Source organism: Dendrobates tinctorius, unplaced genomic scaffold, assembly GCF_039654945.1.
Source record: "Dendrobates tinctorius isolate UK_male_01 unplaced genomic scaffold, ASM3965494v1 ptg000058l, whole genome shotgun sequence".
Taxonomy (NCBI): Eukaryota; Metazoa; Chordata; class Amphibia; order Anura; family Dendrobatidae; genus Dendrobates; species Dendrobates tinctorius.
In genome coordinates, this window is record NW_027361726.1 from 18,478,976 (window position 1) to 18,505,039 (window position 26,064).

The following is a 26,064-nucleotide window of genomic DNA, read 5'->3' on the forward strand; positions in this document are numbered from 1 at the left end:
ATATATTTTGAATGTGTACGCTATCCATACATGTTATCCGGGGATACGGTACCCTTTCTCACCTTTGTGCAATCACCTGCAAGCCATACTGGGCCTAACACCGTCTGAGCCTGCCTCCTGATGTATAGAAATATATTTTGAATGTGTACGCTATCCTTACTTGTTATCCGGGGATACGGTACCCTTTCTCACCTTTGTGCAATCACCTGCAAGCCATACTGGGCCTAACACCTTCTGAGCCTGCCTCCTGATGTATAGACATATATTTTGAATGTGTACGCTATCCATACATGTTATCCGGGGATACAGTACCGTTTCTCACCTTTGTGCAATCACCTGCAAGCCATACTGGGCCTAACACCGTCTGAGCCTGCCTCCTGATGTATAGACATATATTTTGAATGTGTACGCTATCCATACATGTTATCCGGGGATACGGTACCCTTGCTCACCTTTGTGCAATCACCTGCAAGCCATACTGGGCCTAACACCATCTGAGCCTGCCTCCTGATGTATAGACATATATTTTGAATGTGTACGCTATCCATACATGTTATCCGGGGATACGGTACCCTTTCTCGCCTTTCTGCAATCACCTGCAAGCCATACTGGGCCTAACACCGTCTGAGCCTGCCTCCTGATGTATAGACATATATTTTGAATGTGTACGCTATCCTTACTTGTTATCCGGGGATACGGTACCCTTTCTCACCTTTGTGCAATCACCTGCAAGCCATACTGGGCCTAACACCGTCTGAGCCTGCCTCCTGATGTATAGACATATATTTTGAATGTGTACGCTATCCTTGTTATCCGGGGATACGGTACCCTTTCTCACCTTTGTGCAATCACCTGCAAGCCATACTGGGCCTAACACCGTCTGAGCCTGCCTCCTGATGTATAGACATATTTTGAATGTGTACGCTATCCATACATGTTATCCGGGGATACGCTACCCTTTCTCACCTTTGTGCAATCGCGTGTAATCCATACTGGGCCTGAGAACAGCTGGCGAGCTGTTAAGCAAGCTACAGCACCTGTGGTTTGCACACGTAAGTTTTTCATTTTTTCAGGAATGACGGTTAGGCCTAATTCCGGAACTGCGGTTGACCTGCACTTACTGGGAAATCAGCGTTCGCGGGTAATAATTGTAATCACAGATCCCCATCACTAACGTTGTTCAGCGGGTTATCTTCACCTGTAAGCGACAAACGCTGGCCTTTTCAGTGTAGCGCACATGCAGCCACGGACATGTAAGGGCATGACACACCAGTTATTGGCCAATCTCATGTGCCAGAGCCTCATGTGTCCCTCTAGTAAGCCGGACTCGGACCGCGGGGCATGACGGAGTCTCGTTCGTTAACGGAATTAAGCTTGCAATCTGTGCATCTTTTCTGTAGCTTGCATGGTTGAGGTTTCCCAGGTGGAGTCGAATTAAACCGTAGGCTCCACTCCTGGTGGTGCCCTTCTGGACATTCCTTTAAGGTTCAGCTTTGCAACCATACTGCCCACGTAAAACAAACACTTTGCCTTCATGAACGCTGTTTGGAGGGTCATGACTCGTGGGAATAACGCCGCCCAATCAGTTAACCTGCTAGAGAGATCGTTCGTTGCTCCCAAGCATGACATCACACTTCCTAGGAGGAAGGTAATGCCACTGTGGCGACCGTACTCCTGGGGGCGACACAAGTGTACTGATGCCCAGCCACTGCTCGATGAATATGCTGGTACATTGACCCAGACCACTACATTCCCCTCGCACGCTACACGGCCTGAATCTGACCCTGATGAAACTCAGGTTACCCTTCCCATATACAGTTCCATCTTACACGGTGACAAAGAGGAAGCTGCAGATGAAAGTGCAGGTTCGGCCCACCCGCCTTCAGACACACCACCGTACTATCAGGGGCCCTGTGCCAGTGCCGTCGCCAACGAGTGGGCCCCCCCTGCTTGCTCAGGATCACAGCACTTGCAAGGTTGAAATACTGTGCAGTGAGATGGAAGATGGGGACGACGAGGAGTCCAGACTAGTACAGGGATTCCATAGCGAGGAGACTTATTTGATTGTTTTCAATGTTGGGACAGCAATTTTTGGGGAGCACTATACTCTGGAGAATGATAGATGGGGCCCACCATACACTGGAACATTCCAAAGGTGGACATCAGACACTGGAGCAGCATTTACAGGGCCCATTATACACTAGAGCATTAGAAATGGGGCCCATTATGTTTGGAGCATTATTTGGGCCCATAACACAGTGGAGCTTCATCCATGGGGACCAACATATACTGTAGCATTATGTGGAGCTCATCATATACTGTTTCAAACATTATATGGGACCAATGATTCTGTATGGAGAAATAGATGGGCCTCGTCATGAGATGTAAAAAGTGAAGTATTTTTCATTGTACTATACCGCTATTTCTCTGCCGTATTGGAGCATGATGAGTTGTGGTATGTGTTAAAGGGGCGCTCTTTCGCCCAGGGCACATGAAAACCTGGAGCCAGCCCTCCCCCCCCATAACTTTAGCCAAATAACCCCCATTTTTCAGTGCGTAACTTGTATTATGAAGTTAATTAAGGTTGACAAGCTTAAGTAAGAAGAATTGATGCTTTTGGCATTCAAATGGGCACTGTAGGTGTGTTTCCTGTCCTCCTCTCACTGCCGACTTTTATTCCCCATTGACTTACATTGGGTTTCGTGTTTCGGGACGACCCCGACTTTTCCCTATAATCGGACGATCTTGCTCGACCCGACTTTTGGAAAAGTCGGGTTTCACGAAACGAAACTCGACCCTAAAAAACCAAAAGTCGCTCAACTCTACTCATAAACTATAATCATCATCCACACATTCAACATTTCCCTTGTACAATGGACGCCCAGGGCCACAGGCCGGGTCACAGCTACTGTGACATCTCCCATTGAAACCAACGGGCGATCCAACTTGGTGGAAATACATAACATAACAGGTTGGGGCTTTTCACATAATGCATATCTAGGCTGCAGAATGCTGACAATAAGTAATTTATCTTCTGTGGCTAGTCTGCACGGTTTCCAAGATATCACCTCTTGCTTCTAAGATAAACGTCCAGGGGGGGGTGTTCTGGCATTGAAATGAGAACTGGTCATTTCCTCCTCCCTCAATAGTTTCACCTTCCATAGATCACTGTTCAGCGTGTGTCTGGGGAGAAGGAGCTGGGTGGTCTGCTCGCAGCCAATCACAGCCATGCCATTAGTTAACATGCCTACATGCCTAACAGGATGTGCCCACACTTCTTAGGATTCCTCATTGGCTGAATCAAATCAAATTTCCTCATAGCATTATGAGAACTTCCGATTCCGGTATTCGATATGCAAAAAGTATCGGAACTCAGTCTCGGAATTCAGATACCGCGAATATCGACTGATACCCAATATTTGCAGTATTGGAATGCTCAACACTAATCACGAGATAAAGCAGGCCACCAAAAAGACCTACTCACCAAATCTCTGGTACCAAAAATACCAGGATGACCAGCTAAGGGGGAGCAATGAATTTCAGACATTACTCTTCTCCTCCACTGGTCGGGGACATACAATTTCCCCATAGGGCATCATTCAGGATTGTCCTCCTGAAATTTCTCCAGGGCAAGTCTCAAATCGGGTGAAATAGTGGAAAGAACCACACCCTCATTTGGAATGGTAGTAGGCTCAGACACATCAAGAGAATCCACAAAGAAACTCCTAGAGAGGGCATCCGCCTTAATATTTTTAGTGCCTGGAAGAAAGGAGACCACAAAATTAAAATGCGTGAAAAACAAGGCCCACCTAGCCTGTCTAGGATTCAATCGCTTGACTGATTCAAGATACATCAAGTTCTTGTGGTCGGTGAGGACCACAACTTGATGTCTGGCCCCCTCCAACCAATGTCTCCACTCTTCAAACGCCCACTTCAAAGCCAACAACTCTCGATTCCCCACATCATAATTACGTTCAGATGGGGAAAATTTTCGAGAAAAGAAGGCACAAGGATTTATCTTAGAGGTTACCGGATCTCTTTGAGACAAAACGGCTCCTTCACCAATCTCAGAAGCATCTATCTCCACCTGAAATGGGAGAGAAACATCAGGTTGCCGTAGAACAGGAGCAGAAGTGAATCTCCATTTAAGCTCCTGAAATGCAGAGACTGCCTGTGGGGACCAATACACCACATCAGCGCCCTTTTTGGTCAAATCCGTCAGTGGTTTAACAATACCAGAAAAAGTACTTATGAATTTACGGTAGAAATTAGCAAAACCCAAAAATTTTTGGAGAGCCTTCAAAAAAGGTGGGCTGAACCCAATCATAAATGGCCTGGACCTTGACCGGGTCCATTTCAATGGCGAACGGGGACAAAATGAATCCCAAAAACAAAATTTTTTGTACACCAAAGAGACATTTCGATCCCTTAACATACAGAGCATTTTCTCTCAAAATCCATAATACAGTCCGAACATGTTCCACATAAGAATCCCAATCAATGAAAAAAATCAAAATATCGTCCAAATAAACGATCAAATACTTGAACACAAAATCCCGGAAAATATCGTTCATGAAAGATTGGAAGACGGAAGGGGCATTAGTGAGCCCAAAAGGCATCACTAGGTACTTAAAATGCCCCTCAGGAGTATTAAACGCCGTCTTCCATTGATCACCGTGCTTGATGCGAATAAGATTATACGACCCCCTAAGGTCAAGCTTGGTAAACCAACTAGCACCTTTCACTCTGGAGAATAAATCGGAAATCAGGAGTAATGGATACTGATATTTAACTGTAATTTTATTAAGAAAATGACAGTCAATACATGGCCTCAATGAGCCATCTTTCTTGGCCACAAAGAAAAAGCCGGCACCTAAAGGTGAAGAGGACGGTCTGATATGACCCTTCTCCAAGGATTCTTTGATACAGGATCGCATAGCATCATGTACAGGTACAGATAAATTGAAGAGCCACCCCTTGGGAAATTTACAACCGGGCACTAACTCGATCGCGCAGTCATAACTCCTATGAGGAGGCAAGGACGCAGACTTACTCTCGCTAAACACATCAGAGAAATCAGCCAAATAGTCAGGGACATCATCATGAGACTGGGGAGAGGTAGGGAAAACAGGAGTATCACGACGAACACATTGACAAGCCCAACTAACCACAGACACAGATTTCCAATCCAGAACAGGATTATGGGTCTGCAACCAAGGAAAACCCAGCACAATAATATCATGTAAATTATGCAGCACCAAAAGTTTACAATTCTCTTGGTGGTCGGGGCTACCCGCATTATCACCTGGGTCCAAAACTGGGGTTTATTCTCAGCCAAAGGGGTAGCATCAATACCCCTCAAAAGAATAGGAGTCCACAGGGGTACCATGGGAAAACCACAACATTTGGCAAAGTCAAAATCAATCAGGTTCAGGGCTGCTCCTGAATCAACAAAAGCCTTAGTAGAAAATGAAGATAAGGAGCAGATCAAGAAAACCGACAAAAGGAATTTAGGCTGTACATTGCCCAAAACAGATGAGTGAGCAAAATGTTTTTCCTGTTTAGGGCAGATGGAAATAGTATGAGAGGCGTCACCACAAAAGAAGAACAACTTATTACACCTTCTAAATTCTTGACGTTGAGCCCTAGAAAAAACCCTATCACACTGCATGGGCTCAGAAGAACACCGCCTCTTGCATAGTTTTATGTTCACGTAAACGTCTGTCAATTTGAATGGCCAGTGACATAGAGTCGCTGAGACCAGAGGGGACAGGAAATCCCACCATAACATCTTTAACGGTTTCTGCCAGACCCTTCCGAAAAAGAGCCGCTAGGGCATCATCATTGCATTTAGTAAGGACCTTTCACTTTCAGAATTTCTGACAATTTAACTCTGCCGATTCCTGACCCTGATTCAATGCCAATAAGGTTTTCTCAGCTTGATCAATAACATTAGGTTCATCATACAATAACCCCAAAGCCTGAAAAAACGCATCCACATTAGTCAGAATAGGATCCCCAGGTGTCAGGGAAAAAGCCCAATCCTCAGGGTCGCCGTGCAACAGGGAGATGACAATTTTAACCTGCTGTACCGAGTTCCCCGAGGAATTAGGTTTCAAGGCAAAAAACAGTTTACAATTATTTTTAAAGTTCAAAATTTTAGACCGATCCCCAGAAAATAAATCAGGAAAAGGGATTTTAGGTTCTACAGAGACAAGCAAAACTGGATCCAATGCAAAAAAGATTCAAGAAGAAAAATAACTTATCTGAAAGATGCAGGACAGAGCAGGAGACAAGCAGACTTCAAAATATGCTCAGGAAGCAAACCAAATCACCGGCAAGAGCTGAGGGAAGGTTGTTCACTTAAATCTCCCCAGTCTGTAACACCTGTCTCCCAGTCTCCATCTCCTCAGCTGCTGATTTCAGCATATATCACACCGCACTCGGATGATATCTGAGTGATGTACTTTGTGTAACTCGCACCCATAGAATTATATGGGTGCGAGTGAGCCAAGATTGGCTAAGTCTCGGTGTCAATCACAGCATGCTGAGATTGTTCTCGCATGCCGATTCGGCATGAGAAAATAATCGCAGATGTGATTTGCCCCATAGATTAACACTGGGCCGAGTGCTATGTGATGTTTTCTCGCTTAGCACTCTTCCGTATTCTATGGTAGTGTAACTCCGGCCTAACCCTAATTCCTCTAAGACTTATAGTAACTCTTAGTTTTCTGGGCACTGGTCCAGTCCACAATCATCAGTACGTCTCCTGCTTGTGACGCACCCCAGGCGCCATGGGATACTCGGTACCAGGCAGGTCGTCTTAAAGGGATGTATCACAGTGGCGGTGATCCGGTCCGTGGCCCCAGGCAGTCATGTAAAATGGATGTAATTAGATGAGAATAGTGTTTGTATGAATTCATGATGCCACCTGTGGTTTCTGGTCAGTGGTGACCAGCGCTGCTGTGTTGCTTCTCTGGGTCAGATGTTATGATGCAGCAGAGTTGGTGAAGATCTCCACAGGCAGAGCTGTAGTCCCAGGGCAGTTGAGATGAGTCTGTAGTTGGTGAGGCAGTGTGGAGTGGAGGATGTAGCAGTGCTGGGTGAGAGGCGCAGAAAGGAGGCAAATGACACAAGTGTATGTAGCTCCTAGGGCTTTATTCACAATTCTGTCTGCGGTACAGATGCCCGCTTCAGTGCTGCGTTCTCCAGGTGAGGGGTCCCGACAACTTCCAGATAAGATGAATTACACCCTTCCAGCACTCCCTGTCAGTATGTACCTTTCTTGGCCATCTCCACACAATATGCTGCTTTTCCACTTTCTTTCCTTTCCAGCACTTCACAATTATCGTTCCAGGCCAGCAGCTGCGAATCCTGTCAGACAACGCCCTGCCATTTCTGTGATCCTATGTAGCTGCCTTTCCAGTCAGAATAACTGTGGTAGGGGCTATGGTCCATAAAGTAACCACAGCTATCGGCTTGCTAGTAGTGCCCTGAAGTACGCTCACTAGGCTAGGGGCCGTGACCCTTTGCGACCAGTTTCTTTCTCCACCTTACGTCAGTCAGCGTGGATAAGAAACCCATGGGAAGTATCCTCCAACCGTGTTTCAGAAGAACCACCTTTTCTTTTAGGGAGCTTTCTTATAATCCAATCCATCCAGCAAACTCTAATCACAATGGCTGCTACAGACACGTCCTTCTCCTTCCCTCCCTCTGAGGGAACTCAACCTAACTTCCTATCCTTCTCCTGCTCTCAAACTACGCTCCGCCCACCTCCCAGCGCTCTTCGTGTTCCAAGCAGGGGCCAAAAGGGTGCTCTGCTACACTACTTGTGTGTGTGGGATGCGAGATGGAATGTGGTCAGGAGTCTCCACCTTACCTGGTTGTGGGATACCACACGTCTCTCTGGGTGAGCTGCAGCATCTCTGTGGTGACTGTACCCTCAGGGGCACCACACTTGCCTGCGGTTTCCAGTCACTGAGTAACCTTGCTATCTACCTACCTGCAGTTTCCAGTATCAGTACCCACACTGCGGTTACAAGAATCCTTGAGGTGGGTGGAGGACCTCACTTACTTCCCTGTGGTTTCCAGTATCGCTACTCATTCTGTCTGCCCAAGGTCTTCAGTAACTCTGCAACCTGCCTGAGGTGTTCAGTAACTCTGCAATCTGCCAAAAGTCTTCAGTAACTCTGCAACCTGTCCGAGGTATTCAGTAACTCTACAACCTGCCTGAGGTCTTCAGTATCTCTGCAATCTGCTCAAGATCTTAAGTAACTCTGTAACCTGTCTGAGGTCTTCAGTAATTCTGTAACCTGTCCAAGGTCTTTAGTAACTCTGCAACCTGCCTGAATTTTTCAATAACTCTACAATCTGCCCAAGGTCTTCAGTAAAGGCCCCGTCACACACAGCAAGATCGCTAGTGAGATCGCTGATTTTGTGATGCCACAGCAATCTCGCCAGCGATATCGCTGTGTGTGACACGCATCAGCGACCGGCCCCCCTGCCGGGTATGGCTGATCGTGCAGTAATGTTCTGGACCATTTTTTGATCGTTGGTCTCCCGCTGGCCAGCATGCATCAATGTGTGTGACAATGAGAGACCAATGATCAGCGATGCTGGGAGCTGGTATGCAATGTAAACAGTGGGTATCTAAGAGCCACACGGCTCTTAGATACCCGCTGTTTACCCTGGAAACCAGCGTGCACGCTGGTATCCAAGGTAAACAGCGGGTGACTAAGAGCCGCGCGGCTCTTAGTTACCCGCTGTTTACCTTGGACACCAGCTTGCTCGCTGGTCCTGATCGCTGGTGAGTCTGTCTATGTGACTGCTCACCAGTGATCAGCTAACTATGTCCCAGTGATCCCATCCACGTCGGATCGTAGTTGGGATCGCTGGGACATTGAAGCATGTAACGGGGCCCTTACTCTACAACATGCCTGAGTTGTTCAGTAACCAAATACACCAAATATTTGTCATTAAGATTTCTTTTTGAAAATATTTTTACTTTGCAGCATTTTTCCCCTTACATCTGCCTAAAACTTTTGCACAGCACTGTAAGGTTGAGCATAGCACAATAAAATGCGTACTAAAGGTCAGTATTTTAGTAATGAAATTATTTTATGCAGGAGATATATAGCTCCATATGATTGATATGTGATAAACATAAAAGTCAGTGCTAAACTTATATAAGTGCTATGATCTCCAGCCTTCTACATCCATGATGTTTTCGGCCATCAGCCATACCTGCAGGAAGTAATAGAAAAATTTTGCCATCTTCTTATTACATATAAATTTGAATGACTCACAGAAACGTATTTTGCCATTTTCATGACATATCTCGGTATCTTGTGCCCCAGAAAATCTCCAGTAAAGAGGGCATAGAGTTTGTTGCATGTTGACAAAGTCAAAACAAATAATTGTAATTGGCTTTGGCACAGACGATCCCACAGCGCACAGGTTACAGGTCAATGATTAGAGAATAAAAACTTTCACAATAGGATGGAGTCGTAGTCCTATAAAAAGTCGTCTGTGACAATGAGACCACCTGCAAAGTCTGGAGGGTCCATAAACACTGTGAGTACAGAGATGGTTTATATAGATGCTTTTAACACTTACCACATTGTTGAATTTGAGAATTTTCTAATTTTTTTACATACAGTATATTCACTTATTATATAGTTACATACAGTGACTTAAAAAAAGAATTCAGACCCCGTGAATTTTTTCACATTTTTTCACTTTATACCCATGAACGTAAATGCACTTTATTGGAACTGTATGTGATACCAACACTAAGGCCTCTTTCACACAACTGTCTGTCACCTTCTGTCAAAATCCACCATTTTGCAAAAAGAACGGATCCGCCATTTTTCTTGGCGGATCCGTTTTTTTTCCCATTGACTTGCATTATCAACGGATCTTGACGGATGGTAATCCATTGGATCCGTTTTTTACGGATTCGCCAAAATTTTGGCGTCCGCTGACATGACAGGACGGACACTGAAATGTCTCTCTCTCTCCTCCCCGGGCACGGGTTCCTTTAAATTTCCGCCTTCCCCGGATCCGTCAAAGCAACGGTCCGGTTGCACACGTTGCTTTCACAACAGTTGCGGATCCGTGTCCCGCCATTTTTGCAGATTGCAACTGATGCAAAAAACGTATGTGTGAAACAGTCCTAAGTAGCAAGTATTTGTGAAATGTAAAGGAAATGATACAATATTTAAAAAATGCAAGTCTGAAAGTTGTGCTGTGCATTTGTATTCAGGCCCCTGAATCAGTACTTTGTAGGACCACATTTTTGTGCTGCAGTCTTCTGGGTTCTGTCTCTCCAGCTTTGCACATCTAGAGGTGACATTTTGCCCCTTCTTTGTTGCACACTTGCTCTCGCTCAGTGAGATTGGATGGAGACGTCTGTGATCAGTAATCGTCTTGTCACAGATTCTCTGCGATTTGGGTATGGACAGTGAGTAAGCAGACATGAATATTGTATCCATTGTAGATCTGGCTGGATGTTTAGGGTTACTGTCCATCTGGAAGTTGAACCTATGCCCCAGTCTCAAGTCTTTTCCATCCTCTAATACATTTTCCTCCAGGATTGCCCTGTGTTTAGCTCCATCCATTTTCTCATCATCTGATCAACTTCCCTGCCCCTGCTGAAAAAAAAGTCTTCCCACAGCAAGATGCTGCCACCACCATGTGTAACAGTGTGGATGAAGATTTCAGAGTGATGTGCAGTGTTAGTTTTCTAAGGATTTTATTTAGGGGTATCAGACTACAGGGGGCTGAATACAATTGTACATCAAAATTTCAGATTTATATTTTTAAATAATTAGAAAACCATGTATCGTTTTCTTTGCACTTCACAAATAATTGATACTTTGTATTGGTATCCCATAAAATCCCAATAAAATGCATTTAAGTTTGTGCACGTAATGTGGAAAAGTTCACATGTTATTAATACTTATCAAGTATATCAAGTTCAGCCTTTCTCCACCAGTTATACATTCTCTATCTCTAGATTATAACCCACAATGCCATTTATTGTGAGAAAAGCTGTGACATCGGCGGCCGTGCCCGCCGATGCCCCTTTAGCGACGGCGCCCGCCGCAGCTCCCTCTCACCTGCGCCCTCCGGTTCGCGCGTTCCTCCGCGCTGCTTGCCGCTCTGCTGCGGGTGACCGCGGCGGCCTTAGGCCGCGCACGCGCGTTCCCCCGGCTTCTTCCGTTGGCAGGGGGCGTCGCTAGGGGAGGGTCTGTAGGGCGCACTTCCGGTCGCCGCATATATCAGGCGTCCGCTCTATTCTGAGGGCGCCTGATGATTGTTGTGACTCGCAGCACCCATCGGCCCTACCTTCTTCTGTGTACCCTGCCTACCCTTGCTGTTCCTTTGTCTGCCCTGTTCCTGGTCCGTGTCTGTCTGCCTGCCTCCTTCCTGTGGTCCTCGCTGTACCTTTCCTGTGGGCTCCCAGCCTCTTTCTACTGCCTCCACTTCGCTACTCCTGCTCTGTCTGCCAGTCCTCCGAGTCGTCCCTGCTGGCTCCGGCTGTCGCGGTTCCGCCCCCTGCGGTCTTGCCCCTAACGATCCCTGTATAGGGGTCGGTCTTCACCAGGTGTGCTCGGCCCAGGGGCTCCGGATCCGCGATCCAGAGGGTCCACTCTTGGACGTAATAGCCAGAGGCGTCACAGTATCATCAGGCCATGGATCCCGCCGGTGCCGCAGCCGCCACACAAAAGGAATTGCTGTTCCTTCGTGAAAATCAGAACCGGATAATGTCCTTTATGAAGTCTATGGACACCCGGTTGTCCGCCCTGCAGACCTCTGACCCCGGGCACGCTCCTCTCTTAGTCAGCCTTCAACAGGAGCTCGCGCAGCAGCGCGACGCCCAATCCCACATCTTGGGTTACATGGCATCCGTGGATGACCGATTGCTGGCCCTGCAATCCTCTGCTGCCGCTGCAACTTCCTCCCCGGATGTAGCCCCTACTCCGGCTCCCCGTCTGGGTAAACCCCCCAGGTACGGTGGAGATCCCAAGTTATGCCGGGGTTTTTTAAATCAATGCAGGCTACATTTTGAGCTTGCCCCCCTTCAGTATCCTACTGACCGCGCCAAGGTGGCATTCGTTGTGTCCCATCTTGAGGGTGAGGCTCTGTCCTGGGTGAACCCCTTGTGGGAGAGAGATGACCCCGTAGTGCTAAATTTACAGACCTTCTTAGAAACCTTTCGCAAGGTATTCGATGAACCGGGTCGCTTAGCATCCTCCACTGAGGCCCTTTTTAACCTCCGCCAGGGTTCCCTCACGGTGGGGCAATACGCCATCCGCTTCCGGACCCTCTCTTCTGAGTTAGGGTGGAACAATGAGGCTCTAGTGGGAGCCTTTTGGAGAGGCCTCTCCAGCAAGATCAAGGATGAGCTTGCCGGGCGAGACACCCCCACCACTCTGGAGGACCTTATTTCGCTGGCCACTCGCATAGACCTACGCTTTCAGGAGCGCGCTAGAGAGGCAGTCGGAGAGAGAAGGTCCTTTAGGTTGTATCAGGCTCCTGTCCCCCGTTTCCCTGTATCTCCTGTTAGCGCCGCTCCTGAACCTATGCAGGTTGATCGGGTCAGACTGTCCGAGCAACGCCGCAGGGAGAGGATGACCAAGGGCCTCTGCCTGTACTGTGGAGGGGCCAACCATTTCGTGCGTTCCTGTCCAGAGAAGCCAGAGAGGTCGGGAAATGCCTCCACCTAGGTCAGGTAAGAGAGGACCCCCTAGGTGATCAAAATTCCTCTCTTCCCCTTACTCTTTCAGCTTTGCTAATTACAGGTCGGGGGCGTGGGTCTGTGGAGGCGTATGTGGACTCGGGTGCTGCCGGTAATTTCATCCGCCAGGAGGAGGTTGACAAATTCCAGATTCCGGTGTTGGTATTGAAGAACCCTCGCGCTATTTCCTCCGTTGATGGTAAACCTTTACCCGGACTCATCACCATGATTACCGTCGAAGTAGATCTTCAAATCGGAGCTCTCCACCTCGAAAAGATAGCCTTTTATGTCCTGCCACAATTAGCCCATGCGGTTCTCCTAGGACTGCCCTGGCTCAGACGGCACGAACCTGTGATTGACTGGCGCTCTGGAGAAGTTCTCCGTTGGGGGCACTCCTGCCAGGAGCACTGCCTACGGGCCCTCACGCGTCCTCGTCCATGCTCGAAGCCCGCCGACCTCCCGGGCTTACCCGCACCCTATCACACGTTTGCCGACGTGTTCAGCAAGAAGGAGGCGGATTCCTTACCCCCTCATCGCTCCTATGACTGCCCCATCGACCTAGTTCCTGGTGCCACTCCTCCCAGAGGGAGAACATATCCTTTGTCCCCAGCAGAGACCTCGGCTATGTCGGAATATATACAGGAAAATCTGGCCAAGGGATTCATCCGAAAGTCCTCGTCCCCCGCGGGCGCAGGTTTCTTCTTCGTCCGGAAGAAAGATGGGTCCCTGCGACCCTGTATTGACTACCGGGGCCTGAACAACATCACGGTCAAAAACCGGTACCCGCTCCCGCTGATTCCTGAACTCTTCGACCGCCTGAGGGGGGCCAGAATCTTCACGAAGTTGGATCTGCGGGGAGCTTACAACTTAATCCGAATCCGAGCGGGGGACGAGTGGAAGACGGCCTTCAATACCCGGGACGGCCATTATGAATACTTGGTCATGCCGTTCGGTCTCTGCAACGCTCCAGCGGTGTTTCAGGAATTCGTAAATGAGGTGTTCCGAGACCTACTCTATTCCTGCGTAGTGGTATATTTGGACGATATCCTCGTTTTCTCGACCGACCTCTCCTCCCACCGGAGAAGTGTACGCATGGTCCTGCAGCGCCTTCGAGAAAATCGTCTTTACGCCAAGATCGAGAAGTGCCTCTTCGAGCAAACAGCGTTACCCTTCTTGGGGTACATCATCACGGATTCCGGTCTTAAGATGGATCCGGACAAGCTGTCCGCGGTACTCCAGTGGCCTCGTCCGGTTGGCATAAAGGCCATCCAGCGTTTCCTCGGCTTCGCTAATTATTACCGGCAGTTTATACCCCACTTCTCTACAGTCACCAAGCCCATTGCGGTCCTGACCCGTAAGGGGACGAAGCCTAACGTCTGGCCCTCTGAAGCCGAGGACGCCTTTCTTGCCCTGAAACGCTCGTTTGCTTCTGCTCCGATTTTACACCGTCCTGTGGCCAGTAGGCCCTTCATTCTGGAAGTTGATGCCTCCTCCACTGGAGCTGGGGCGGTTCTCTCCCAACAGGCTCCATCTGGACGTCTTGTCCCCTGCGGGTTCTTCTCCAAAACCTTTTCTCCGGCGGAGTGCAACTACTCCATTGGGGACCGGGAATTATTGGCCATTAAAATGGCGCTGGAGGAATGGCGATATCTGCTCGAGGGGGCAGTGCACCCCTTTACTATCTTCACGGACCACAAGAACCTGGCCTACCTGCAATCTGCCCAGAGACTCAACTCCAGACAAGCCAGGTGGGCTCTGTACTTTTCCCGTTTTGAGTTCAAGCTCCATTTCCGGCCCGGCAGTAAGAACATCAAAGCCGATGCGCTTTCCAGGTCTTTGCAGCCTCCGGAGAGGGAGGAGGATCCATCGTATGTCATCGAGCCGGCTAAAGTTATCTCCGTGGCCCCCGTGAGTTTCTCTAACCCTCCGCCTGGCAAGACCTTCGTCCCTCCAAACAAACGCCTGGAAGTACTGCGCTGGGGACATTCTTCCAAGGTTGCTGGGCACGTTGGGATTAAGAAAACTCTTTTGCTTCTTTCCCGGTATTACTGGTGGCCCTCTCTCCACCAGGATGCTAAGGACTTTGTAGCCTCCTGCAGGTCTTGTGCTCAGAACAAGGTTCCAAGGACTCTCCCCTCCGGCCTCCTTCATCCGTTGCCTGTCCCAGAGGCTCCTTGGCAGCAAATCGCCATGGATTTCGTGACTGATCTCCCTCGCTCGGCTGGGTGTACTACCATCTTAGTCGTCGCTGACCGCTTTTCCAAGATGGCCCACTTTATTCCCTTGGTCGGACTGCCATCTGCCCCAAAGTTGGCCGAAATCTTTATCCACCACGTGTTCAGGCTACATGGCCTCCCTCTGCGAATCGTGACCGATCGAGGGGTCCAGTTTACTTCCCGATTCTGGAGGGCCCTCTGTCGGCTCCTGGGCACGTCTCTCGACTTCTCTTCAGCGTATCATCCTCAAACCAACGGCCAAGTGGAACGGATTAACCAAATTCTGACCACCTACCTACGCCACTTTTCTAACGCCCATCAGAATAATTGGGTCTCTCTTCTACCTTGGGCAGAATTCGCTCATAATAATCATTCCAACGAATCAACGTCCAAGACACCGTTCTTTGTGGTAACTGGGCTAAATCCTGGGGTTCCATTGCCCTTTTCCGCATCGTCTGGAGTTCCTGCAGCAGACACTCTCGCCAAGGAGTTTTCGCAAATTTGGAAGGAGACCAGAGAGGCGCTCGAGCTAGCCAACGTCCGAATTAAGAAACACGCGGACAAAAGACGAAGGGATCTACCCCCGTACCAGCCCGGGGACAAAGTCTGGCTTTCTACCAAACATATCCGCCTGAAAGTCCCTGCTTACAAATTAAGTCCTCGGTACATCGGGCCTTTTGAAGTACTTGGGCGCATTAACAAGGTAGCCTACAAATTGAGGTTGCCGGCATCACTCCGGGTCCCTAACGCCTTCCATATCTCGCTCCTTAAACCTGTGGTCTTGAATCGGTTCCAACCAACCTCCATGTCCCCTCCCTCGCCAATTTGTTCTGACAATGTCTTTGAAGTAAAGGACATCCTGGCTATGAAAAGGGTCAAAGGTAAGACTCTTTTTCTTATCGACTGGAAGGGTTTTGGCCCAGAGGAGAGGTCCTGGGAGCCCCGAGAGAATGTCGATGCCCCCCTTATCATGAAAAGATTTCTAACCAACCTCAGAAGGAGAGGGCATATGGGAGGGGGTACTGTGACATCGGCGGCCGTGCCCGCCGATGCCCCTTTAGCGACGGCGCCCGCCGCAGCTCCCTCTCACCTGCGCCCTCCGGTTCGCGCGTTCCTCCGCGCTGCTTGCCGCTCTGCTGCGGGTGACCGCGGTGGCCTTAGGCCGCGCACGCGCGTTCCCCCGGCTTCTTCCGTTGGCAGGGGGCGTCGCTAGGGGAGGGTCTGTAGGGCGCACTTCCGGTCGCCGCATATATCAGGCGTCCGCTCTATTCTGAGGGCGCCTGATGATTGTTGTGACTCGCAGCACCCATCGGCCCTACCTTCTTCTGTGTACCCTGCCTACCCTTGCTGTTCCTTTGTCTGCCCTGTTCCTGGTCCGTGTCTGTCTGCCTGCCTCCTTCCTGTGGTCCTCGCTGTACCTTTCCTGTGGGCTCCCAGCCTCTTTCTACTGCCTCCACTTCGCTACTCCTGCTCTGTCTGCCAGTCCTCCGAGTCGTCCCTGCTGGCTCCGGCTGTCGCGGTTCCGCCCCCTGCGGTCTTGCCCCTAACGATCCCTGTATAGGGGTCGGTCTTCACCAGGTGTGCTCGGCCCAGGGGCTCCGGATCCGCGATCCAGAGGGTCCACTCTTGGACGTAATAGCCAGAGGCGTCACAAAAGCATGCAGCCCATTTTCAAAAGAGGTTATGATATCTGCAATTACTACCTCTTGTGTTCAGACATTCCACAGTCTGACTGCTCTAACTGTAAATAACCCTTTCCTATTTAGCTGCCAGAATTGACTTTTCTGTACTAGTAATGAGTGCCCCCTGGTCCTTTCTAAGGTCTTTGGAAGGAATAAGTCATGTGCCAGTCATTTGTATTGACCAAGCATGCATTGATGAAATTTGAGATGTATTTTAACTAGCCGAAACAAGTTCAGTTTTTCCAACGTGTCATCACAGAAGAGACCTCCATCCCATGTAATAATATAGTTGTCACCTTTGAGCTGATTTTAACATCCAAATATCCTTTCTTGTACCAGAATATCCAAGTACTTCTCCTGTTCTGTAATCTGTGGTATATTTCCATTGAATGTATTGCTTCCTCGATATTAATAGTAAGGGATATCAATGGTCTTCTGATGGGTCAGATGAAATATGAAAGTTTAATTTAATTTTCAGATAATCTGCATTCTAAACACATCAAAAGCATTTGCTTACTGAATCCCAAAGCCATTAGTTGTGGATGTACTTGAGCTGATTGGGCAATTGATCTGCATTTTTAATAATATGATGGGTTATTACAATTACTATTTTATCTAAAAGTTTTTTTTTCTTTGATCGGTGCTTTTCTATTAGTAGTTAGTGTTCAATAAACAAATAGTTTCCATTGAAATGAACCAACCAGACAGTTGTGAAACTATTTCTGGATGAAAGCAGTCATGTTTCCATATTTCAGTTGGTTAACTATGGGCAGTATATAGACAACATCATTTTGTTATTACTGACATTCAGCATAATCTGACTTCATGAAATGTTTCTGTCTTGCAGAAACATGAGGATCTCTCTGTTTCTGGGAGTGGCTCTACTTTTTACATTGGCTTTTGCTGACCATCATGAGGGTGATCACCATGACAAGGATGACCACCATGATCACAAAAAGGGCCATCACAAGAAAGGGGAACACCATGGCAAAGAGCACCACCATAATGAGTCCATACCTTGCCACAAAATATCTCACTACAATTCCAAGTTCTCTTTTGACCTGTATCGGCAGGTGGCTCTAGATCATCCTTCTGAGAACATTGTTTTCTCCCCAATCAGTATTTCTACTGCATTTGCTTTCCTGTCTCTTGGTGCTAAGGCTGAGACCCACTCACAAATCATTGAAGGAATCGGTTTCAACACTTCTGAGATCTCAGAACAAGAAATCCATGAAGGTTTCCACCATCTTCTAGTTCTTCTGAATGATGTGAACAGGGAGCTGCAGCTCAGTGGAGGGAATGCACTCTTCATCTCCCAGGAATATAAGATCCTCCAGACGTTCTTAGATGAGGCCAAGAATCTCTATCACTCTGAGGCGTTTTCTACTGATTTTGAGAACGATGAAGAGGCCAAAAATCAGATCAATGGTTATGTGAAGAAGAACACCCATGGCAAGATCACCGAGCTACTGGACAGTGTTGACAAGGACGCCATATTTGTCCTCATCAACTACATTTATTTCAAAGGTAAATCACTTATATCATAACACTTAGTAATTCAAAGATTGTATAACTTTACCCTTTGTATTTCCTTAAGGACTCAGTTTAGAAATTTTCTAAGGCATATAAGGGGCAAGCTACTAAAATATGACTTCTGTTAGTAGCAATGGTTGACCAGAATGTTTATCTTCTGTGTTGGACATGGATGGGTGAACTAGTAGATGAGTAAAGCTTTGCAATAGTCCTCAGTTAGACCATTATTGGGTGTCAATAGTATGGACAGCAAAATATCACACAGCTCAGTCATTATCCCTCCATAGGAGACATTTTTTCTTCATTTTTTATAGCAAAATGGGAAAATCCATTTGACAAGGAATGGACAAAGGAGGGAGATTTTCATGTCAATGAAAAAAAAACTGTGAAGGTGCCGTTCATGTCCAGGACAGGATTTTACAAGGCAGCCATCACTGATGAGGCCACCGTGATCTCCATACCCTACAAAGGAGATGCCAATGCTTTATTCATCCTGCCGGAGATGGGGAAGTTGTCCGAAATAGAACAGAATTTTGATAAAGATTCAATTCATAAGTGGAAGAAATTAATGCACAGGAGGTGAGTAAGCATCATCTTAAGACTCCAAAATATAAAGCAGCACTAATGTAATAAAGTGGGGGTGTAAAATAAGACAGCACCACAATTACATATAAAGGAAAATGCTGTCTTTCCTCTCTGCCCATGTACACTTATTATTCATACTATCTATCCATTTATTATATCAATTGTATTTGTTTATTTCCTCTCTTTTTGGATGATTGCATCAGAGCTTTTCTATTAACCATAAATAAGAGGAGGTTCAAGTCATAGTCAGCCATTATGGAGGCCATGGAGGACAGTCTTTAGTCACTCCGGTCACTTAGTGTCTTAATGTGTACATCGCCTCTCTACTCTCTCCTTCCCTCTCCTCTTTGTTCTTCTCTGTATTAATATCTCATATTCTCAACCCTATACCTACTTTTCCATTTTAGAGATTATGTGGGCACTGCTATAGTGAGGTAGTTATTCTCATATGCACTATAAAAGGTAACAAAAAAGTCTTAATTTTCTTAAAAATGGGTCACATCCCAGGAAGAACCAGACTATACAGTACATATATGGCAATTAATAAATATATTTCATCATCTACAGTATTAATATAACCCCATTGTGTGGCCCACCACCCCATTCAAGACCACCATTGTGGATACATGTAAGTAATAACAGAGAGTTCTGGCACGTGTAGGGATATGTACCAGAGAGGACAGAGAGATTGTATTATTATAGAAGAGGCCCATGCTAAGAGGTGTTCACGCTATGAAGCATCTGCACTTTATCTCATGAGGTCCACAGGTCATACATTATCTGTACTTCTGTTCCTCTACATTTTATATAGTTTTGTGGACCTACAACTCCCCAAATTCTCCATCACTGGTACTGTCAACCTAAAAGAAACGATAAGCAAAATGGGTATAGTAGATGTCTTCTCAGACAGTGCTGATCTGTCTGGCATCACCGGAGAAGCCAACGTAAAGATTTCTAAGGTAAGTTTTATCTATTAATAAACCTATATATTAAGGATGAAGTGTCAATTGCTCAAAAAAATGAGTTAAATACTTTGTAAAAATCCCTGTGCTCCCCCGCTTCTGCCACATTTTCCTGTTTTACGATGCGCTGCTCCATTGCAGAGATATTCAAATTTTTTTGCTTCTGGAGTTCAGTATGTGAAATCTCTGCTTGCAGTTAAACTGAGAATTAATTTAGAGTCTTCTGTGTGCGTGAACTCGTTCACCCTTCAATCCCAGATTCTGCTAATCACAATTGATCTAGCTGTCTCAGATGCTACCAAGCAGTGATTGGCAGTATCTTGCAGGGAAGACTTAGAGAAAAGTCCAGTCGCACTGGAAGCAGAGGTTTCACATAATGGGCTCCAAAATAAAAAAAAAAGTGAATATCTCTGTAATGGAGTAAAGCAGCACAAAATGGAAAAGAGAGGCATAATCAGGATAGCTCAGGGATTTTTAAAAAGGTATTTAATGCCATTATTTTTAGCAATTGACAGATTCTATTTAAGTCTCCACAGCCACCCACACAGATGGACATACATTAGATCTCATCTTCACACTCCTCTGTTCCCTACCCAATCTCACAACCTCTCCCTTCCCGCTATCTGACCACCATCTACTCACCTTCTCCTCCTTGTCCTTCTCACCTGCCCCCCCATGTCCAGCCACAACCACATCCTCGCAGAAACCTCGCACACCTAGACATTCACAGACTATCAGACTTTCTTCTACCTCTGTCCTCCATATCTTCACTCCACAACATGGACAGTGCCACCGCTTTCTACACCACCACCCTCACATCAGCCATAGACTCAGTTGCCCCTCTCATGCATGGCAAAGTGTGACAAATCAACAGGCATCCCTGGCACAACAACCACACCAAAAAACTTCGACAAGCATCCAGGGTCACGGAGTGGCATTGGAAGAAAACAAGCCTGCCAGACGACTTCACTGCTTTCAAACAAGCTTCACTTGCCTTCAAATCAGCCCTCACCTCTGCTAAACAGACCTATTTCACAAACCTTGTATCTTCATTATCCCACAATCCAAAACAACTGTTCAGCACATTCAACTCTCTCCTCCGCCCACTACTGCCACCTCCAACTCCCCTCAAATCTGCTGAGGACTTTGCCACCTACTTCAAAAACAAGATCGACCAAACAAGGCAAACCTTTACTCTTCCACCACCCCAACCACTCCACATACCAGACCTCTGCCCTTCCCTAATTACCTCCCTCTCCAACATCACTGAAGGAAAGCTTACTCATCACACCTCACCACCTGTGCACTTGACCCCATCCCTTCCCACCTGCTCCCCAACCTCACTAACATGATCATTCCAGCCCAAACCCATCTCTTCAACCTATCCCTATCTTCTGGTACCTTACCCTCTGCCTTCAAACATGCCACCATAACACCCATCCTCAAAAAATCAAACCTTGACTCAACTGCTATGCCCAGCTATTGCCCCATATCACTGCTCCCGTTTGCTTCCAAACTCCTTGAACAGCATGTCCATGCTCAACTTTCCTCTCATCTCTCATCTAACTCCCTCCTTGACATCCTCCAATCTGGCTTCCGCCCCCAAAACTCCACTGAAACTGCCCTGACCAAAATTACTAATGACTTACTCACAGCGAAAGCTAATACAGTTCTCCATCCTCCTCCTTCTCGACCTGTCCTCTGCTTTGACACAGTCGACCACTATCTACTAATACAGATTCTTTCTTCCCTTGGCATCTAAGACCTTGCCCTGTCCTGGATTGCCTCATATCTTTCTGACAGCACATTCAGTGTTTCCCACTCCCAAACTACCTCCTCATCCCGCCCTCTCTCTGTTGGAGTCCCCTAAGGCTCTGTCCTGGGGCCCCTACTTTTTTCCATCTATACTCTTGGCCTACGACAACTCGTAAAGTCCCATGGCTTCCAGTACCACCTGTATGCAAATGACACTCAGATCTACCTCTCTGGCCCAGATGTCACCTCTCTGCTATCCAGAATCCCGGAGTGTCTATCATTCATATCCTACTTTTTCACCTCTCGCTTCCTAAAACTCAATATAGACAAAACTGAGCTCATTAGCTTTCCTCCAACTCACGTATCTTCCCTACCCGATCTTTCTATTAGGGTAAACGGCATCACACTCTCCCACACCTGAAATCCGCTGACTCGGAGTAACTCTCGACTCTGCCCTGTCCTTCAAAGCACAAGTCCAAACTCTTGCCACCTCCACCTCCTGTTGCCTCCAACTCAAAAATATTTCCAGAATCCGTCCCTTCCTCAGCCCTACTAACACTCTTGTACATGCCCTCATTATCTCCCGCCTTGACTACTGCAACACTCTCCTCTGTGGCTTCCCTGCTAACTCTCTTGCACCACTCCAGTCTGTCCTCAACTCTACTGCCTGACTAATCCACCTCTCTCCTCGCTACTCCCCTGTCTCTCCCCACTGCAAATCCCTCCACTGGCTCCCAATTCACCGAATCCAGTTCAAACTACTAACACTGACGTACAAAGACATCCACAACCTATCCCCTCCCTATATCTCTGAACTAATCTCCTAACATCTTCCCTCACGTAATCTTCGATCCTCCCAAGGCCTCCGACTCTCCTCCACAATTATTCGTTCCTCACACAACCGCCTCCAAGATTTTTCCCGAATATCCCCTATCCTCTGGAGTTCCATGCCTCAACACGTCTGATTATCCACCACCCTCGGATCCTTCAAACGAAACCTGAAAACCCATCTTTTCAGGAAAGCTTACAGCCTGCAATAACCATTCTGCCGCCCCACCACCGCCCGAGCCACCGCCTCAAAACCACCAAAGCTGCTGCACCCCCCACCTTCTGTCTCATCCCCACTATCCCATAGAATGTAAGTCTGCAAGGACAGGGTCCTCTACCCTCTGTACCAGTCTGTCATTATAAATTTATTTACTGTTAACAATATCTATAACTTTGTATGTAACTCCCCTTCTCATGTACAGCACCATGTAATTAATGGCGCTATATAAATAAATAATAATCATAATAAAGTCTATGTGCTATAATATTCTTCTTCTTCTCAACCTCCGCAGGCTGTTCATAAAGCTGTGCTCAATGTCAATGAGCATGGGACGGAGGCAGCCGGTGTCACAGCACTTGAGGGAGTTCCCATGATGTTTCCCACTCAAGTCAAATTTAACCGTCCCTTTATTTTTTCATTGTATGATCACAAAGCCAAAAGTGTTCTCTTCACTGGAAGAGTCTTGAACCCCCAGGAATGATTCTCTGCCAAATGTTTCTTCAATAAAATATTACATTTTCTCTATGTTGTCACTTATTTTATACAATGGTCATACAGTATTTATCTGACCACTTCCGGTCTGTCCACCCCAGGAGATCAATGGAGAGGCAAACACTGCTCCACTGCTGATTCCAAAGAAGGGAACAGCTGTCACTTGACTGTCACTCCTATTTCCTGCTCTCTAATTAAGGTATAAATGTAGAAAATGGAAAGTAAAGGAGAACATGAGACTGACACAGTGAAGCCTCCAAGCAACAGAATGGTAATCTGGAAAATAAAAGGCCTACTGGACCCCAGAGTGTTGGCCATTAGTCCAGTGGAGAAGAACCAATTAGTCTTCTCCTCCAATTATCTCATCCATGAAATGACATATATAAGTCTAAAGTGGACAATCCATGTAGGTAACCGCTAGTGCTCTCCATCTCTCCATCACCAGTAAATAACTTGTGGAGCAGAGAGCCCTTTAGCTCCCTACTCCACCACTAACTCTGATGAGCCACATGCTGCTTAAAGCCAGCATCCTACTGGAGCTCTGAAATGCGCGGAGGGAGTAAGGTGCCACAATGACGGTGGCTGCCCAGGGCAGGGCTGACTGCTGCTGTTGGAAGAAGGAGGATTTTACAGCTCGTTGTGGGAGCAAGGGGAGTTTAATTTTTTTAATTGATAATCAATGCATAGAAGGGCAAAAAGGAGCCATCGTTAGTTTGACACAGTGAAGGCAGAAAGGGAAAAATACTTTTGTATGGGGGAAAATAGGGGTATTATTATATTGGGAAAAGGGGCATGATTATTACTGTATGGAAGCAAGAAGATGCTATTATTATTGTATTGGGACATAAAAGGAAACTTAATTATTGTATGGGGCCTAAAGGATGACATTATTTTTTTTATAGGAGCAAAAATAAGGGTGTAATTATTGTAAGGCAGCACAGAGGGGTACATAATTTTTGTACTTCTCATCTCTCATATTCTCCCTGCCTCACAACCCTAAACAGCTTTTCAATACTTTCATTTCTCTACTCTGTCCCACAGCACCTCCTCCCTCTCCTCTCAGTTCAGCTGAGGACTTTGACATGATCTTTAAGCAGAAGATCAATGACATCAGAGAAAGCTTTGGACCACAGCCCCCAATGCCCCTCCTCTTAACTGCTCAGCCCTGTTCTTCCAAAACCAGCTTCTCCACCTTGACAGATCAGCTCTCCTCCCTTCTGTCAAGATCATATCTCACCACTTGCACGCTTGACCCACTCCCATCCCACCTAATCCCTAACCTTGCCACAGTCTTCATCCCAACCCTAACATCCATCACTCACACCCATCCTCAAAAAGCCCTCCCTCAACCCATCCTCTGTGTCTAGCTGTTGCCCGAAATCACTTCTCTCTTCTGCCTCAAAACTACTGGAAAAGCAAGTCCATCATGAACTGTCCTACCACCTCCACTCCTGCTTCCTCTTTGAGTGGTTACAGTCTGGCTTCCGACCGCATCACTCAACTGAAGCTGCCCTAACTAAAGTCACAATGACCTACTAACAGCCAAGAGCAAGCAATACTACTCTGTCCTCCTTCTCCTGGACCTGTTTTCTGCCTTTAACACTGTGGACCATTCACTCTTGTTACAGATTCTCTCATCTCTTGGCATCACAGATTTGGCCCTATCCTGGATCTCATCATATCTAACAGACCGGACATTCAGTGTCTCCCTCTCCCACACCACTTCCTCACCTCTCCCCCTGTCTGTCGGTGTTCCCAAAGCTCAGTTCTAGGACCCCCTACTCTTCTCTATACCTTCGGCCTGGGACATCTCATAGAATCCCAAGGTTTGCAGTATCATCTCTTTGCCGATGACACGCAGATCTAACTATCTGGACCTGATATCACCTCCTTACTGACCAAAATCCCACAATGTCTGTCCGCTATTTCATCTTTCTTTTCTGCTCGCTTTCTAAAACTGAACATGGACAAAACAGAATTCATCATCTTTCCCCCATCTCACTCTACTCCTCCACCAGACCTAAACACTAATGTCAATGGCTGCTCACTTTCCCAGTCCCGCATGCCTCAGGGTGATCCTCGACTCTGCCCTCTCTTTCAAGCCACATATCCAAGCCCTTTCCTCCGTCTGCCGACTCCAACTCAAAAATATTTCCCGGATCCGTATATTCCTTTACCAAGAAACCGCAAAAACGCTTGTGCACGCCCTCTTCATCTCCCACCTTGACTATTGCAACCTCCTACTCTCTGCCCCCCTAGCATAACTCCAATCTATCCTAAACTCTGCTGCCTGACTAATCCACCTGTCTCCCCATTATTCCCCAGCCTCTCCTCTCTGCCAAACCCTTTACTGGCTTCCTATTGTCCAGAGGCTCCAGTTCAAAACCCTAACTATGACATACAAGCCCATGCACAACCTGTCTCCTCCATACATCTGTGACATGGTCTCCAGGTACTTACCTACACGTAACCTTCGAGCCTCTCAAGATCTCCTTCTCTACTCCCCTCTTATCTCTTCTTCCCACAACCACATACAAGACTTCTCCCGTGTTTCCCCCATACTCTGGAACTCTCTACCCCAGCACATCAGACTTTTGTGTACCACGGAAACCTTCAAAAGGAACCTGAAGATCCCCCTCTTCCAACTAGCCTACAACCTGCAGTGATCCTCAGTCTAATGAACTGCTGCACGACCAGCTCTAACCTCTCCTAGTGTATCCTCACCCATCCCCTGTAGCCTGTGAGCCTTGCGGGCAGGGTCCTCTCACCTTTTGTACTTGTGTGTGCGCGCCTTGTATTGCTCATGTTTATTGTGCTTGTCTATGTATGCCTTTTTTTCACACGTAAAGCTACATGGAATTAATGGCGCTATAAAAATGAATTACAATAATAATAATAATAATAATAATAATATGATGATGATATTGATGATGATGATGATGATGATGAAAATTCAACTGTATGGAGAATCTGTGGGACAAAACAGCAGTGAAAAATGGTTACCATTTGTTTATCAATTGCCATATTTGCAGCAGAGACGGTATTATAG

At 47.0% G+C, this 26,064-nt stretch overlaps 1 protein-coding gene across 1 annotated transcript; it reads left to right on the plus strand.

Moving 5' to 3' along the window:
- The first annotated feature begins 9,446 nt into the window (after positions 1-9,446).
- Positions 9,447-23,044, plus strand: LOC141092134 (alpha-1-antiproteinase-like). Its single transcript, XM_073578070.1, has 5 exons — positions 9,447-9,573; positions 17,488-18,167; positions 18,488-18,752; positions 19,570-19,717; positions 22,816-23,044. Exons 2-5 carry the CDS (start codon positions 17,492-17,494, stop codon positions 23,002-23,004), a joined length of 1,278 nt encoding a protein of 425 aa, XP_073434171.1. The 5' UTR covers positions 9,447-9,573; positions 17,488-17,491; the 3' UTR covers positions 23,005-23,044.
- Positions 23,045-26,064: the final 3,020 nt, after the last annotated feature.